Source organism: Oryctolagus cuniculus, chromosome 3 (assembly GCF_051225735.1).
Source record: "Oryctolagus cuniculus isolate XC-2025 breed Fujian yellow rabbit chromosome 3, ASM5122573v1, whole genome shotgun sequence".
In the NCBI taxonomy this organism is placed as follows: Eukaryota; Metazoa; Chordata; class Mammalia; order Lagomorpha; family Leporidae; genus Oryctolagus; species Oryctolagus cuniculus.
This window is the reverse complement of record NC_142869.1, coordinates 167,213,801-167,230,657: the sequence shown is the minus strand read 5'-3', so window position 1 is coordinate 167,230,657 and position 16,857 is coordinate 167,213,801. Positions and strand designations below refer to the sequence as shown.

General features: G+C 41.2%; 1 protein-coding gene across 1 annotated transcript in view; it reads right to left on the bottom strand.

Annotated features, from left to right (window-relative positions):
* MKLN1 (muskelin 1) overlaps positions 1–16,857 on the bottom strand; it is a 165,233-nt gene that overhangs the window by 109,762 nt on the left and 38,614 nt on the right. The window contains exons 3-4 of the mRNA XM_051849786.3: positions 9,991–10,133; positions 7,603–7,691 (exon numbers count right to left, since the gene is read on the bottom strand). Of these exons, the coding sequence (XP_051705746.1) occupies positions 7,603–7,691; positions 9,991–10,133 (232 nt within the window). The remainder of the gene's footprint in view (positions 1–7,602; positions 7,692–9,990; positions 10,134–16,857) is intronic.

Sequence of the window (16,857 nt, the reverse complement as noted above, 5' to 3'; positions counted from 1 at the left end):
GAGATCGTCCATCCATCGGTTCACTCCCAAAATGCCCACAATAGCCATGGTTGGGCCAGGCCAAAGTCGGGATCCTGGAACTCCTTCCAAGCCTACCACTTGTGTGGTAGGCACTCAAGTGCTTGAGCCATCATATGCTGCCTGCCAGGAAGCTGGATTAAAAGCAGAGTAGCTAGGACTCAATCAGGCACTCTGCTATGGGATGCAGGCACCCCAAGTGGCAACTTAACTGCTGTACCACAAGCAGATAAATAAACCCTGGGGTATATTTCTTTATCTAGAAGTGTCATTTAAAAGTTTGTCTATCAAATAATATAGCAATAACTATCAAGGACTATAAACATAATAAAAGAGGATTATAAACCCAAATCCCCAACATCATGTATGTGTGTGTGTGTATATATCAATAAGATAAAATATCAATTAGAGTTCCAGATCCAAGCTCAATTAAATGGGGGAAGGGGACTCGTATTTATGTAAGTACCAGTAAACCATTCATTTTTTAAAATTTTTTGAATGCTTGCTAATGAGATGTCTTTTGCATACCTAACTGTCTAACAAAAATATTTCTAGAGGGGCCAGCATTATGGCATAGCAGGTAAAAAGTTGCTGCCTGCGATGCCAGCATCCTATACGGGCACAAGTTCATGTTCCAGATCCTCCACTTTCAATCTAGAACTCTACTAATGACCTGGCAAAGCAGTGATGAAGGCCAAGGGCCTGGGCATCTGCCACCCATGTGGGAGACCCACATGGCTTCTGCCTGGCGCAGTACCAGCCATTGTGGCCATCAGGGGAGTGAATCAGCAGATGGAAGCTCTGTCTCTCCCTCTTTCTCTAACTTTGAGTTTTAATTTTAAAATTTTAAAAAATATATATTTCTAAAACAAAAATTCTAGAATTTTTAAAAATCATTTATTTACTTGAAAGGCAGCGAAAGAAATTTCCCGTCTGCTGGATCACTCCTCAAATGCCTGCAACGGACCAGCCTGAAGCCAGGAAGGAGCCTGGAACCCAATTTGGGTCACACCTGTGGCTGGCAAGGCCCCAGTTACTTGAGCTATCATCTGCTGCCTCCTAGGATGTAAGAAGCTGGGGCTGGGAGAATGCATGCTGTATCCAGCCAGAGTTCAAACCTCTGGAAGTCTCCACAGCCACTCAGGCTGCAAGTGACTCCTGCACAGAAACCCACAGCTCCCCATCCCAAAATCCAGACGCCTCCTGAATCTCTCCAGGACTCGGCATCTCCTCTTCCCTGCACTGTCCGCTCATACAGCTGTTATCCTGGCTGTGAATGATCCAATCATCTGTATCAATATCCTCACCCCATTCCTCTTTAGCTTTCTTCCTCCCTAATCTAAACGACCACTGAGGTTTTCTCTCCTAAACTTTTTAGTTGCTCTCTGGAACATACTTCCTGAATTAATAACCTCAATTCCTATACATAATTTCCTTTTATTTCCAGGGCTTACCTAAAACGATGCAACCATGCTTCTTTCCAATGCCAGTTCTCCATTTTTTTTTTTTTTTTTTAAGATTTATTTATTTATTTGAAAGGCAGAGTTACAGAGAGGCAGGGGCAGAGAGAGATCTTCCATCCACTGGTTCACTCCCCAAATCACTGCAACAGCCAGAACTGGGCCCATCTGAAGCCAGGAAGCCTGGAGCTTCTTCTGGGTCTCCCATATGGGTGCAGGGGCCCAAGGACTTGGGCCATCTTCTGCTTTCCCAGGCCATAGCAGAGAGCTGGATCAGAAGTGAAACAGCCAGGACTAGAACTGGCGCCCATACGGGATGCTGGCACTGCAGGTGGCAGCTTTACTATGCCACAGCACTGGCCCCAGCTCTCCATTTTGACACTCATTTCCATCAAAGGTATCACTCCATCATGGACTCTAGGTTTTTTTGCCATGAACCCCTTTGGCTGTTAGGCAAAACCTGTGGCAACGCCCCCCTCAGTTTTAAATGCACAGAGAAAACAAAATGGTAGAGGAAACCAATCATCCTGAAATGTAAACATAATGAAAAATGAAATATTACACAGAAATGTCTTCTTATTAGCACATTAATAAGATCCAGTGGCAAGTCTCATAATCATCTCAAAGTTAGTACACCACTCCTCGATGTGATGCAAAGTTTGTAACTTCTACCTGCAGCAGGTCATAGGCACTGCTACTACTATAGAGTATTGGCTATATTCATAACTAAAGGAAAGTTAAAAGACTATCACATATTCATAACTAAAGGAAAGTTAAACATATCACTGAGAGGTTAGAAAACAGAAAGACATAACTTTTTCCTCAGATCATCACAAAGCCACTAATTTACAAACTCTTATACAATAAATTCAAATGGTCAGATACAACATCTGTAATGAGGAAAGCAGTCTGGTTGGCACTTCTGAAATATGAGGAAACAAAAGACAAGGTTACCATCCCCAAGTATTTTCCAATGGTCCTGAGAAAACAGTACGTAACTATGTAACACAATAAAAGAACCCAACCTTTGGAAGTAGACAGACTTGAGTTTAAATCCCGTCTCTGCTTTTTACTACTTATATGGTTTTGGCCATGTCAGTTCACCTCTAAACTTCAAATTCCTCATCTGTAAAGTGAGTGCAGCAACACTGATCTCATAATGCTGGTTGAATTAGTGCTTCATGAACAGTGCTTTTATTCTGAAGCAATACTAGCATACTTGCAGAAGTATTAAGCAAGTATCAAATGCTGTATCTCTGATTCATGTGTATAGCCTAGGACAGGTCATTGGACTTCTACCCTCAGTTTCTTCAACTAGAAAAGGAAAAAAATTTTTATCTGCCATTAAAATGCTCAAAGGACTTACCATATGTGAAAATACAAAACCATCGAGTCATTAAAAAACATAACAAGCTAAAATAATGACTGCTGAAATGACATGATAGTTTAAATTACGCTTATACATATTCCTTCTATATAAACCTAAAATACTGCATGTAAGAAGGCCTGTAAACAAACGCTGTGGTGGGGCTGGCGCTCTGGTGAAGCAGGTTAAAGGCCAGCCTGCAGTGCCAGCATCCCATATGGTCTTGTCTGTCCCACTTCCAATCCAGCTCCCTGCTAAAGCACAGGAGAAAGCAACGGAGGATGACCCAAGCCCTTGGGCTCTTGCACCCATGCAGGAGACCCGAGGAAGCGCCTGGCTTCAGATCGGCTCAGCTCTAGCTGTTGCAGCCATTTGGGGAGTGAACCAGCGGATGAAAGAGCTCTCTCTCTGTCTCCATCTCTCTCTGTAATTCTGTCATCCAAATAAATAAAATAAATCTTAAAGAAACAAAAGAACAAATGCTTTAGGAATTTAAGCTGAGAGATGTTCAAAATAGAAGCATTTCCTTTATAAATATGACATTAACATTTAAAAGACTGTCACAGATCATAACCTAGAACAGAACTCAAGACATGTGCAATAAGGTAAGCTACCTTACCATCAGACAGCAAAGGTATTATCCTCTTTTTACAGAAAAGGTAATGTAAGGAAGGGAAGTAAAACAGACCTGAAGGAAAGATGCCAATGGTATCAGTGTAGTGTGCTGGCTGGGACTCTGGACTATCCATGATAGATTCTGAAGCCTAAAACCTGCCACACAATAAAAATGTGGGCTTATTTTTCCCTGTTAACAACTTGTGACCAAACTTACTTTAAATTCAGTTTAAACAAAATTCAATGGAAAAAGCTATGTATGTTACAAATAAAATTACACTGGATGCAAACCCAATGACTTCGAGATTGCCTGTTATTGAGGTAGTCTTGCTTCTGTTCCCTCCCCTTACTATGGATAAACTGAATGCTGATTGTATTTAGAAAGTGTGTTCGAGATGAGCTTCTTTGTATTCGGATCTGGCTGAGAAGCCCAGGTGAGCATTTCAGCCATGGAAAGCCAAGACACTGTGGCAAAAAAAAAAAAAAAAAAAAAAAAAAAAACACCAACAACAACAACAACAACCACCAAACCAAACCAAACCAAACCAACGATCTACATGGGGCCAGCGCTGTGGCGCAGCGGGTTAAAGCCCTGCCCTGAAGCGCCCGCATCCCATATGGGCGCCGGTTCAAGACCCAGCGGATCCTCTTCCGATCCAGATCTCTGCTATGGCCTGGGAAAGCAGAAGATGGCCCAAGTCTTTGGGCCCCTGCACCCGTTTGGGAGACCCAGAAGAAGCTCCTGGCTCCTGGCTTTGGATGGGTGCAGCTCCAGCCGCTGCAGCCATCTGGGGAGTGAACCAGTGGATGGAAGACCTCTCTCTCTGTCTCTCTCTGTAACTCTTTCAAATAAATAAAATAAATCTTTTAAAAAAAATCTACATGAAGGATCTCTGTGAGTGAGATCCCAATGGAAAGAAGGGGCCATCAAAGAAGGAGGTACCTTTCTCTGAAGGGAGGAGAGAACTTTCACTTTGCTTATGGTCCTGTCAATACTGACAGAGTTTATAGACACAAAAAGCTTCCATAGCAATTCATGTCAAGAGCCTCGGGTGATCACTAATGTCATAAATAAGAGTGTCAATTGTTAAATCAACAACAGGAGTCACTGTGCACTTGCTCCCCATGTAGGACCTCTGTCCTTAAAGCACTATACTATGAGAATTAACGGTAAAAGTTGTTTCCAAACATTACTTTATACTTTGTGTGTCTGTGTGGGGTGCAAACTGTGGAAACCTTTACTTAGTATAAAATGGTCTTCTGTATATAAAGTTAATTAAAAACGAATCTTAATGAAGAATGGGATGGGAGAGAGAATAGAGGTGGGACAGGAGTGGGGGAGGGTGGGCGGGGGGGGACCACTTTATCCCTAATGCTGTAACTATGAAATTTGCATTCATTAAATAAAAGCTTTCTTAAAAAAAAAAAAAAGATAAGATTCCTTTTAAATAAAGCAAGATCTTTCAAATATATCACTACAGAATGTAAATATTAATTATTCAAACACATTTCTTCTTCTAACTGTAACAATTTAGCCTGCCCAGTTCAACAAATATCTGCATTAAACCACCACCAAAGACAGCTACCATAATTCATGCCCTTCGGCAGAACAGTTTCTGTGAATATTTGTAAACTTTCTGTATACTGTGTTCTGACATCTTCTTAATTTTTATTTCTTTGCATTTTATATGAAAGGCAAGGTGATGGGGAGGGAGGGACAGAGAGATAGAGAGAAAGATCAAGATCTCCTGCATTTTCTGGTTTACTCTCCAAATGACTACGTAGCAGAGCTGGGCCAGGCTGAAGCAGAACCTCCAGCAAGGGCTGCCCACTTGGATGGCAGTGTTCGAGCCACTCCTGCAATCACCTAGAGTGTGCACTGGCAGGATGCTGGAGCAGAAGCAGAGGAACTGGGATCCAAACCCAGGCATATGGGCTAAGGCATCACAAGCAGCAACTTAACCACTGTGCCAAACACCTGCTCCAATAGTTGATTTTTTTTTTTTTTCAGTAAATATGGTGATAAACCAAAGATGCCAACCTGACACACAGGCTTTTAGTTTCACATTTTGCTTACATAACTTTCAAACAAAAATTATCAAGAGATGTTAAAAAGGGGTTGAAAAGCAAATAGACTACAGACCAGTATTAACATTTTTTAACAGAAAAGAAATACAAATTTACCTAAATAGTAGTGTCCTAAATATTAAATGAGCTAATCAGTGGCTATAATTACCTGGAAAGCTTCAATTAACATCCTGCCTGAATACTATAAGATTAACTCCAGGTCAAGAAAAGATATCAGCCAGCGCCGTGGCTCAATAGGCTAATCCTTCGCCTGCGGCGCCGGCCACCCAGAGTTCTAGTCCCAGTTGGTCCTCTTCCTGTCCAGCTCTCTGCTGTGGCCCAGGAGGGCAGTGGAGGATGGCCCGAGTGCTTGGGCCCTGCACCTGCATGGGAGACCAGAAGGAAGCACCAGGCTCCTGGCTTAGGATCGGTGTAGCTCCGGCCATAGCGGCCACTGGGGGGTAAACCAATGGAAAAGGAAAACTTTCTCTATGTCTCTCTCTCTCACTGTCCACTCTGTCAAAAAAAAAAGAAAAGATATTGTGTTCTACAGTTAGAATGCTGCTGAGAAGAGGGAAATGTTGGTAAAAGAGATAAGATTTCAGGGTAAGTGAGTGCTAGAGCTCTACTGTACAGCATACTTGAAAACTGCTCAGAAAGTAGATCTTAAATGCCTCACCACATTAGGCCAGTGCCACGGCTCACTAGGCTAATCCTCTGCCTTGCGGCGCCGGCACACCGGGTTCTAGTCCTGGTCGGGGCACCGGATTCTGTCCCGGTTGCCCCTCTTCCAGGCCAGCTCTCTGCTGTGGCCAGGGGGTGCAGTGGAGGATGGCCCAAGTGCTTGGGCCCTGCACCCCACGGGAGACCAGGAGAAGCACCTGGCTCCTGCCATCGGATCAGTGCGGTGCGCCAGCCGAGGTGGCCATTGGAGGGTGAACCAACCTTTCTCTCTGTCTGTCTCTCACTGTCCACTCTGCCTGTCAAAAAAAAAAAAAAAAAGCCTCACTACAAAAAATGTGTTGAAGGATATGTTAATCAGCTTCCCAATGTATGCCTACATCACAAAATTATACTACACATCATAAACATATAAAATTATTATATTCACTAATTAGACTTTAATAAAGTTGGGGGAAATTAAAAATGCACAAGCAAAAATTCACCAAAATAAAATAAAAGGCTAACAGAAAGAGCTGGGAAGGGTTCTAATTTCCACTGCTTATATATCTGAAATAAAAGATCACAGAATTATTAAAGCTACGAAAGACACTGGAGGAACTGGGTGATCCAAACACTAAAGAAACAGTTACTCACTAGCACAGAAGAAGTACATAACCAAGAGTTAAATTTATACAAAAAATTTGCTTGCTCACAAATTCTTAAATAGAACAGGAAACAGATTTTATTTACAATTATTTAACAAAAGAAATTACAGTTACAAAAGAAAGTAACACACTGGACACCCAACTATTTCCAAGATGGCTTTCCCTCTCTAAGCAATCTTCAATAAGACTTCAGGTATTCCTTCTGCACAACTGAATTACTGCATCAAGATAGAACAGAACGGCTCTTGACAGACTAGCAAACACTCTATTCCACCAAATCAATATGTGAGGTTTGGGCCTTTAAGGTTATCCTTTCATTAAAGTAGTAATGGTCAAACAGCAGTTTACAACACACTAGTAAGTCATGAAATGAATTTAGTGAATATGACCAATATTTCAATAAAAAAAGAAATAATAAAAAGTAACCATAATATACTACCTTAAGAAACATTTCAATATTTTGGTTTTCGTTTTAGAATGCTAAAGTTTTAAAACTAACAACATTTTCTGTAAAGGATCAAATAGCAACCCTTTTGAGCTTAGTGAGTAACTACTGAACTCTTGCAGCTAGTTCTGCCTTTACAGCACAAAATAACCACAGGTAACATAAACAAGCCAACAGAGCAGTGCTCCCATAGTTTTTTATTTTAAACAAAGAGGAGGCCTGCAGGATTTGGTCCATGGGCTATAGTTTCCTGACTGATGATATAAAAAAAAATTTTTCCATTCCTGAATGCTAAAACCTTACCTATTTTTATGAATCGACAAGGGAACATCTGTTCATCAATTTTATGCTTCAAGGTGAATGTTTCTTTGTTATAATCATTCTTTAAGCCACTGAAAGAGAAAAAAAAGTTATTAAATCTGACTTCATAATTAAGAAATACACTAAAATATAGATGTCATACTCAAATTTTCAGTTTAAAACAATGCTCACAATAAATGACTAAGTGGTCCAACATGCAAATAAAGTTAAAACTTTTATATTCTAATGAACTGCATCATAACTATATTCTATTAATTATTTGACAGCTAATGAAAAACACTGAGTATTAACGAGTTGGCAACAGTGCACAGACATGTATTACAGGACCTAGTGTCATTAATGTATAACTGAAGTTTCAGGTGGTAAGAAGAAAAACTAAAAAAAAAAGTCACATTGATAACTGACAACTTAAAAGTCAAATATGAGAATTTGTCTAAGAATTAAATCATTTGTTTCTGAATGGGATGTTAATGTTCCTTTTAAACAAAAATTCAAAGACAAACATGCTTTATCCTAAAGGAACTCACAGCACTACTCCACTTAAACAATTAGAATTGACATATAAACAAGGATACATCATAAGTTAGCAGAAAATGGAATTAAGAGTAATTTTGGGGACCAGTGCTGTGGTGTATCAGGTAAAGCCACCGCCTGTAGTGCCAGCAACCCATACGGACGGCCAGTTTGAGTCTCAGCTGCTCCACGTTCGATCCAGCTCTCTGCTATGGCCTGGGAAAGCAGTAAAAGATAGCCCAAGTCCTTGGGCCCCTGCATCTGCGTGGGAGACCCAGAAGCTCCTGGCTCCTGGCTTTGGATCGGCACAGCTCCTGCCACTGCAGTCACCCGGGGAGTGAACCAATGGATGGAAGACCTCTCTTTCTCTCTCTCTGCCCCTGCCTCTGCCTCTCTGTAACTCTGCCTTTCAAATAAATAATCTTTTAAAAAAAAAAAAAAGGCAGCTTATTTTGGGGGCCGGCACTGTGGCGCAGCATGTTAAAGCCCTGGCCTGCAGTGTGGGCATCCCATATGTGCACCGGTTTTAGTTTCAGGTGCTCTACTTCCAATCCAGCACCCTCCTAACACACCTGAGAAAGCAGTGGGCCCCTGTACCTATGTGAGAGACCCAAAAAGAGCTCCTGGCTCCAGATCGGCTCAGTTTCGGCCAATGTGGCCATTTGGGGAGTGAACCAATCGATTGAAGACCTCTCTGTCTCTACCTCTCTCTGTAACTCTACCTTTCAAATAAATAAATCTTTAAAAACATTTTGGTACCAGTAAATTTTTAATTCCTTGCATACAAGGAGTCTTAAAAGTCTTCCTGGAAAATGTATACTGTGATAACATTATGCCTGAATTTTTCTTTTTAATTTTTCACCAAAATAAACTTAGCTTTAAATTATACATTTTCAACTTTTTGAAATCCAACTTTTGAAATGTGAAAGTCACCTTCTGATTATGCCCTAACATACTTCCTGACTAAAATCAATGCAGTATTGGAGTAATATTTACTTAAAGTACTGAGTTAATGGGATCTACCATGTCACAAATATATATTTTTTTAAAGATTTATTTATGTATTTGAAAGTCAGAATTACACACAGAAAGGAGAGGCCTTCCATCCACTGGTTCACTCCCCAACTGGCCACAACAGCAGGAGCTGTGCCGATCCAAAGCCAGGAGCCAGGAGCTTCCACCGGGTCTTCTCGTGGGGGTACAGGGGCCCAAGGACTTGGGCCATCTTCCACTGCTTTCCCAGGCCATGGCAGAGGGCTGCATCAGAAGCCGGGACTCAAACCAGCCAGCACCCACATAAGATGTGCTGGGCAGCTTTACCCGCTATATCACAGTGCTGGCCCCACAAATATATTCTATATCTGCATGGTTTTATTTGCATATTCCACTGCTATATGATTTTTCACTCTCTGAGGGGCAAATTAACACCTTTATTTCTGATGGTTCCTGAGCTCCTCCTCCCTCCTTGCAGCAAGCACTATGTTAAATCATGTAGCTTTTCCATTTACAAGAACTTCCTTTTTTCAGTGCCCCACTTACAATAAACTCTTAGAAGATTACTTCTGGATTACAGCAGTGAACCAACGTTTTGGATAGAGACTATATTTTTATAGCAAAGGTTTTCATTAAAGCTCAAGTCATTAACATTTTTAAAATACAATTGAAAATAAAAAATATCAAAAAATTTTATTCATTTTTGCTTGATAACACTGAGTACCCAGTAGTTTAAAGGGAAAAAAAAAAGTTAAGCCACAGTATTAAAAAATAGGAGAAATATTCTTTTCTCTTTTGAAAGAGATGAAACTAGAACTGCAGTTTGTTTAGAAGACAACTTCTCTCCTCACAACCACAACTCACCTAGACAACAGCTCTGTCATATTTTCTTCATTCATTCCACCAAAGACTTTGAATTTCTTCAAGTTGCAGACGTGAGTTTTCTCATATTTTCCAAATGTGATATTCTGAACTATAGCAGGCCTTTCAAGCTTCAGAATCAAATACTAAAAAAAGAAACAACCAAATCATATCTTCCTCTGTTTAAAACAAATAATTAGACAACTCTAAAAGTTAAAACACTTGACAATTAAACAGAAGGTCTATCTGGACCCCTCTCCACTGGAAGATTATTTTTTGAAAAGTAAAGAATAAAACACAAGAGTCCTATAAAGGCTACCACACAATCACCACTTTTTTTTTTTTTCAATTTCTTTGTTTTAATTTTCTTTGAAAGGCAGAGAGACATAAACAGTCGAAGAAAGATGGCTCATCTAATGGTTCACTCCCCAAATGCTCTTAACAACCTGAGCTGTCAAGGCAAAACCAGGAAGGAGCCCAGAACTGAATCCAGGTCTCCCGTGTGGGTGGCAGGGGCCCAAGTACTTAAGCTATTACTTAAGCTATTCGAGGGTGCCCATTAGCAGGAAGCCGTACTGGAAGCAAGGATTGAACCAGGTACTCCAACTCGGGATGCAGGAGTCTGAAATGGTGACCTAACTAATATACCAAACAACTCACCCATTTGTTTAATCTAGTAAATCCCAGAAACTGTATCATCCTGAATACTGCAGATTAAAGGTGAGGAAAAATTTCTTTTTTTTTTATTTGACAGGTAGAGTTATAGACAGTGAGAGAGAGAGACAGAGAGAAAGGTCTTCCTTCCGTTGGTTCACCCCCTAAATGGCCACTACGGCCAGTGCAGTGCCGATCTGAATCCAGGAGCCAGGTGCCTCCTCCTGGTCTCCCATGCGGGTACAGGGCCCAAGCACCTGGGCCATCCTCCACTGCCTTCCTGGGCCACAGCAGAGAGCTGGACTGCAAGAGGAGCAACCGGGACTAGAACCCAGCACCCATATGGGATGCCAGTGCTGCAGGCGGAGGATTAACCAAGTGAGAATTTCTAACCACAGAACAGTATTCAATAAGTAAGTAACATAGCCAAGGAATTAATTATCAAATAAAGCAAGATTAGAATGCAAAAATAACAAGTTCATGTTCCCATGAACTACACTTCAATAACTAAATCAATGCTCTAAGCCAGTGACAAAACCTAAAACCTACAAATAAACTTCAAGAGTTACTAACCACCCCTGACAATTTTACAAATTAAACAATCCAGACCTACTATAGATGTCTAATGTAGCTCAAGTTTCCCTACCACACACTGGATAAAACAGGATCAGTTAATTAGGGAAAACATTTTACATTAGCAGACAGTTTTCAATTAAAAGCTTAAGCAGGAAATTACCATTGATTGACTACGTGAGGATAAAGCTACCCAGAAAACCAACTGAGACGTCTGTTGCAGAGATTTCATGTTTCATAATGCTAATGGGTACTGCAGGTGATAACAGTCAGCGGTCCTACACCTATTCCCATGCACAAAAACTAACTCAAAATGAATCAAAACTGAGCCAAGACCAACATCCTAAACATAAGCACTAAAACTTCAAAACCAATAGCAGAAAGACAATTGACTCAATTTAAAAATAGACAAAAGACATGAATAGCTCTTTCTCTAAAGAAGATTAAACATCATGGGACCAGCATTGTGGAGTAAGCTGTCACCTGCAACACTAGCATTCCATATGGGCACCAGTTCAAGACCTGGCTGTTGAGCTTCCAATCCAGCTGCTTGCTAATTAAATTTTCTATTCTGGCCCAGCTGCTTGCTAATGCAACTAGGAAAGCAGCAGCAGATGACCCAAGTTCTTCGGCCCCTGAACCCATGTGGGAGACCTGGATGAAGCTTCTGGCTTCGGCCTAGCCCAGCCCAGGCTGCTGTGGCCTTTTGGGGAGTGAACCACCAGATGGAAGATCCCTCTGTATCTCCCTCTCTCGCCCTCTAACCCTGCCTTCCAAATAAATAAAATAAATTTTAAAAGGGGGAGAGGGCAGCTTGGCAATGTGGTATAACGAGTAAAGCTATCACCCACAATACCAGCGTCCCATATGGTGGGCAACAGCTTGAGCCCCAGCTGCTCCACTTCTGATCCAGCTCCCTGCTAACGTGTCTGGGAAAGCAGCGGAAGATGGACCAAGTGCTTGGGCTCCTGCACCCATTTGGCAGACCCAGATGAAGCTCCTGACTCCTGGGTTTGGCCTGGCCCAGCCCTAGCTGTTGTGGCCATTTGGAGAGTGAACCACTGAATGGAAGATCTCTCTCTCTCTTCCCCTCCCCACTCCTCCAACTCTGCCTTTCAAAATAAATAAAATAAATTTTTTTAAAAAATTAAACATCATGAAAAGATGTGTTCAACATTGATCATCAGGGAAAGCCAAATCAAAACCACAATGAAATATCACTCTCAACACACATACACACACACACATACACAGAGAGACAGAGAAAGAGAGACAAAGACAGAGAAAGAGCAAAATAACAAATATTGGCATGTTGAGGACAAAGTGGACCTCTCAAACATTGCTGATAGAAATGTTAAAATTATAAACATTGTGGGTAATTTAGCAATTCCTCAAAAAGTTAAACAGAATTACTACATGATCAAGAAGGTCTACTCCAAGCATATACCCAAAAGAAATTAAAAAAAAAAAAGTATTTGAACGAACACATGATGTATATGAATGTCAAGAGTAGTACTATTCGTAATAGCCAAAAAGTCTACACAACACAACCCAAATATACAACTACTAATGACTAACCAAACAAACCACAAAACATAGTATTATTCAGCAACAGGAAAGAATGAAGTACTGATTAATGCTACAACATGGATTAACCACAAAAACATACTAAAGTGAAAAGTCAGACGCACAGGTCATGCTATATGACTATGTTTATATGAAATAACAATAATACATAAATCTAGAGGCAGAATGTATATTATTGCCAAGAGCAAGGCCGAAGTAGAAAAGGAGAAACTGCTTAATGGATACAAGGCTTTCTTGTGGCTAAGAAAAATACCTGATCACTAGATAGAGGTGACAGTAGCACAACACTATAAATGCACTAAATGCTGCTGAAACATACTTTTAAATGGTCACTTTTATATGAATTTTACTTTAAAAAATGCTTTCAAATAAAAAGTCTGAAATCAAGGTGATAGCAGTGCCAGGCTCCCTCCAAAGGATCTATGGAAGGGTCCTCTGGGGTTTTCCAGGATCTCATGGCTTCTGGTGTTTCCTGGCTGGTGGCCACAGAACTCCAACCTCTGCCTCTGTCTTCAAGTGGCCTTCTTCCTGTGTCCGTCTTTCCCTTCTAGGTATCTACTGAGGACACCTGTCACCTTAACCAAGGTGGTGTCAATACAAGATCTTTACCTTAGGTCCACTTGCTAAGACCTGAACGCCAGGTAAGGTTGCACTCTGAGGTTCTACATATCTTGTACTTTGTGCGTGACAGACGTAGGTACGATTGAATCCTCTACACAGAGTCAACCAAAGGGGGCAAAGAGAATCAGTGAAATTTCACAGAAATGAGGTACTGCTAAAATGTCAGTACAGTCAGAGTCTAGGAAGCAAGGCAGAGAACACGTGTTGAGACTGAGGAGGCTGCAGTCACCAGGGCGTGCAGTCTGTGCCATTGTATGAAGTTCGAACTACAGAAGCAGTGGGCTCTATTAAGCACAATGGGAAAACCATGATCTGTTCAGCATCTCTCTGTCTCTCTCTCTCTCTCTCTCTCTCTCTCTCTCTCTCTCACACACACACACACACACACATACACACACACACAATATCTGTATTGCTGAGAAGGGATTAGAGGAACTAACACCATTTATGGTAATTCAGGTAAGAGGTGAGATGAAGAGACTTGGATTATCATGGTGTGGAGATGGAAAACAGAATACTAAGTATTCTGAGCTAAGTAATGGAGAAATAATTGATGGGATTTGTAATAAGAGGGTGTAGGGAAGGGAGGAGGAGGAGGTATCAAGAAGATAATGATTCGGTTTTTAACATGAACAACAGGGTAGTTGGTAATATCACTTACTCTGACAGGAAGGACTATCCTAGAAAGTAATAAACATAGAAATGAGACTAAGAAAGTCCAGATTATCTGTATCTAAGGCTGTGTAATAAGTCATCTTAGTGTTTTAAAACAAGAATAATTTGGGACCAGAGTGTAGTGGGTGAAGTCACCACCTGCAGTGTCTGAATCCCATATGGGTGCAGGATCGAGTTCCAGCTGCTTCACTTCCAATCCAGCTTTCTGCTATGGCCTAGGAAAGCTGTAGAAGATGGCCCACGTCCTTGGGCCCCTGCACCCACGTGGGACACCCAGAAGAAGCGCCTTGCTCCTGGCTTCAGATCGCCCCAGCTCCAGCCATTGCAGCCATTTGGGGAGTGAACCATCAGATGGAAGATTCTCTCTCTCTCTCTCTCTCTCCCCCTTCCTCTCTCTCTCCCCCCCACCTCTCTGTAACTCTGCTTTTCAATTAAATAAATAAATCTTTTTTAAAAAAAAAAAAAAAACCAATAATGTATGACTTGTGATTCCGTAGATATACTAAAGAGTTCTTCCACTGGGATCCCCTGTACTCATTCATGTAGCTAGTGGGTTGGCTGGAAGAGTAGGCTTAGCTGGACTGACTCTGATGGCTTTCATCCTCAAGGAGGCTAAACGGGCTTTCTACAGATCACAGTGTCTTAGAGTTCCACAGAACACTTTGGAAAGCAAACAAACATGAAAAAATTATTAGCATCACTAATCACGTAATAATGCAAATGAAAACCACAAAACTTGTACATTTAATTCCAATGCATCTGTATTTGTGATACCCAAAATTTTGCCAACAATCAGAGATGAATCCCAAAATAATAATTTTCAGTGAAACAAGTCATACAAAAAAATACTGTATTGCTCCATTTATATAAAATCCTAGTAAACACAAACAGATAAATACTGAAAGAACACAATCAGCTGCTGCCCATAGATGAGGGGGTAAAGACTAAAGCGGTGAAAGTGGAGGAATTATAACAGTACATGGCAAGTTTTTGAAGGTAACAGATATATTGAGAATCTTAAGTGCAATGGTAATTTTCGAAGGTTTACACAGGAGCCAGCGCTGTGGCACAGTGAGCTAAGTCTCAGCCTACAGCACCAGCATCCCATATGGGTGCCAGTTTGAGTCCCGGCTGCTCCTTTTCCTGCTGCTTCCTGCTGATGGTCTGGGAAAGCAGTGCAAGATGGCCCAAGTGCTTGGGCCCCTGAGCCCATGTGGAAGAAACTCCTAGCTTCACATCGGCTCAACTCTGGCTATTGCAGCCATTTGGGGAGTGAACCAGAGGATGGAAGACTGTTCTCTCTGTCTCTCCCTCTCTCTGAATGTAACTCTACTTCTCAAATATATAATTAAAAAAAAAAAAAAAGTGCATACAAAGTTAACCAAATTGTATGCTTGGGCCAGCGCTGTAGCATAGGTTATGCTTCCACCAGTGGCGCCAGCATCTCATATGGACGTGGGTTCAAGTCCTAGCTCCTCTACTTCCGATCCAGTTCCCTGCTGATGGCCCTGGGAAGATGAAGTAAGTGCTTGGGGCCCTGCGCCCATGTGGGGACCCAGAAGAAGCTCCTTGGCTTGTCCCATCTCTGGCCATTGAGGCCATTTAGGGAGTAAACAGGCAAAAAGAAGACCTCTGTCTCTCCCTTTCTCTGTAACTCTGCCTCTCAAATAAATAAATACATCTTTAAAAAAGAATTGTACATTAAAATGGATGTCAATTATACCTCAATAGCTGCTAAAAAAAAAAAAAAAAGAACAAAAGCTAATACTAAGAAAATGAGTAGGCTAGCCACAGACTAGGAGAAATTATCTCAATACATAATTGACAAAGAACTTATACCCAGAATACAAGAGTATTTTTTGGTGCAAAAAATTTTTGAAGTCTATGCACATGCATACTAGGATATGTACTAGGATATGTACTAGGATATGTCCCCTGATTGGCGACAACTAACTGAGCACCAAAGGGGAAACTTGTTGAAGTGAAATGGATATGTAAACAAATCAAAAGCAAACAGCTTCATTTCTTTTAAATAAGTGTTCATAAACAAAAAATAAATGAACTGCCAATAGAAAAAAGAAACAAAATGTTTAATATTATTAGTCAGACAGTTACCAACAGTAACCACTAATATTAAATGTGTGTCAATACCAAATACTGTTGAAGCAACTAACAGTGCAATAATTTTACATAAAGTCAATACATGCCTACCTTATAATGTAGCAATTCTACTTCTAGATTATTCCAAAATAAGTGAAAATGTATACTTTTAAAAAATCTTATAAAAGAATGTTTAGGAGCCAGCGCTGTGGCATAGTGGGTAAAGCCGTCACCTATAGTGCCGACATCCAATATGAGCGCTGGTTAGAGTCCTGGCTGCTCCACTTCCTATCCAGCTCCCTGCTAATGCACCTGGGAAAGCAGTGGAAGATGGCCCAAGCCCTTGGGCCCCTGCACCTATGTGGAAGACCCAGAAGAAGCTCCTGGCTCCTGGCTTCGGATCGGCTCAGCTCTGGCCATTGTGGCCATTTGGGAAGTGAACCAGAGGATGGAAGACCTCTCTCTCTCTCTCTGCCTTTCAAATAAATAAATTAATCTAAAAAAAATGCTTATATGACTCTACTGATCATCACAAGAACACAAATGCCCATAAAGAACAGAGTGGATAAACTGTGGAACATCCATACAATGCAATGTTATCCTGTAATGCAAGGGAAGGTCTGGCCCTACCAAGGCAACTGCAGGAGAGACTTGAAATTC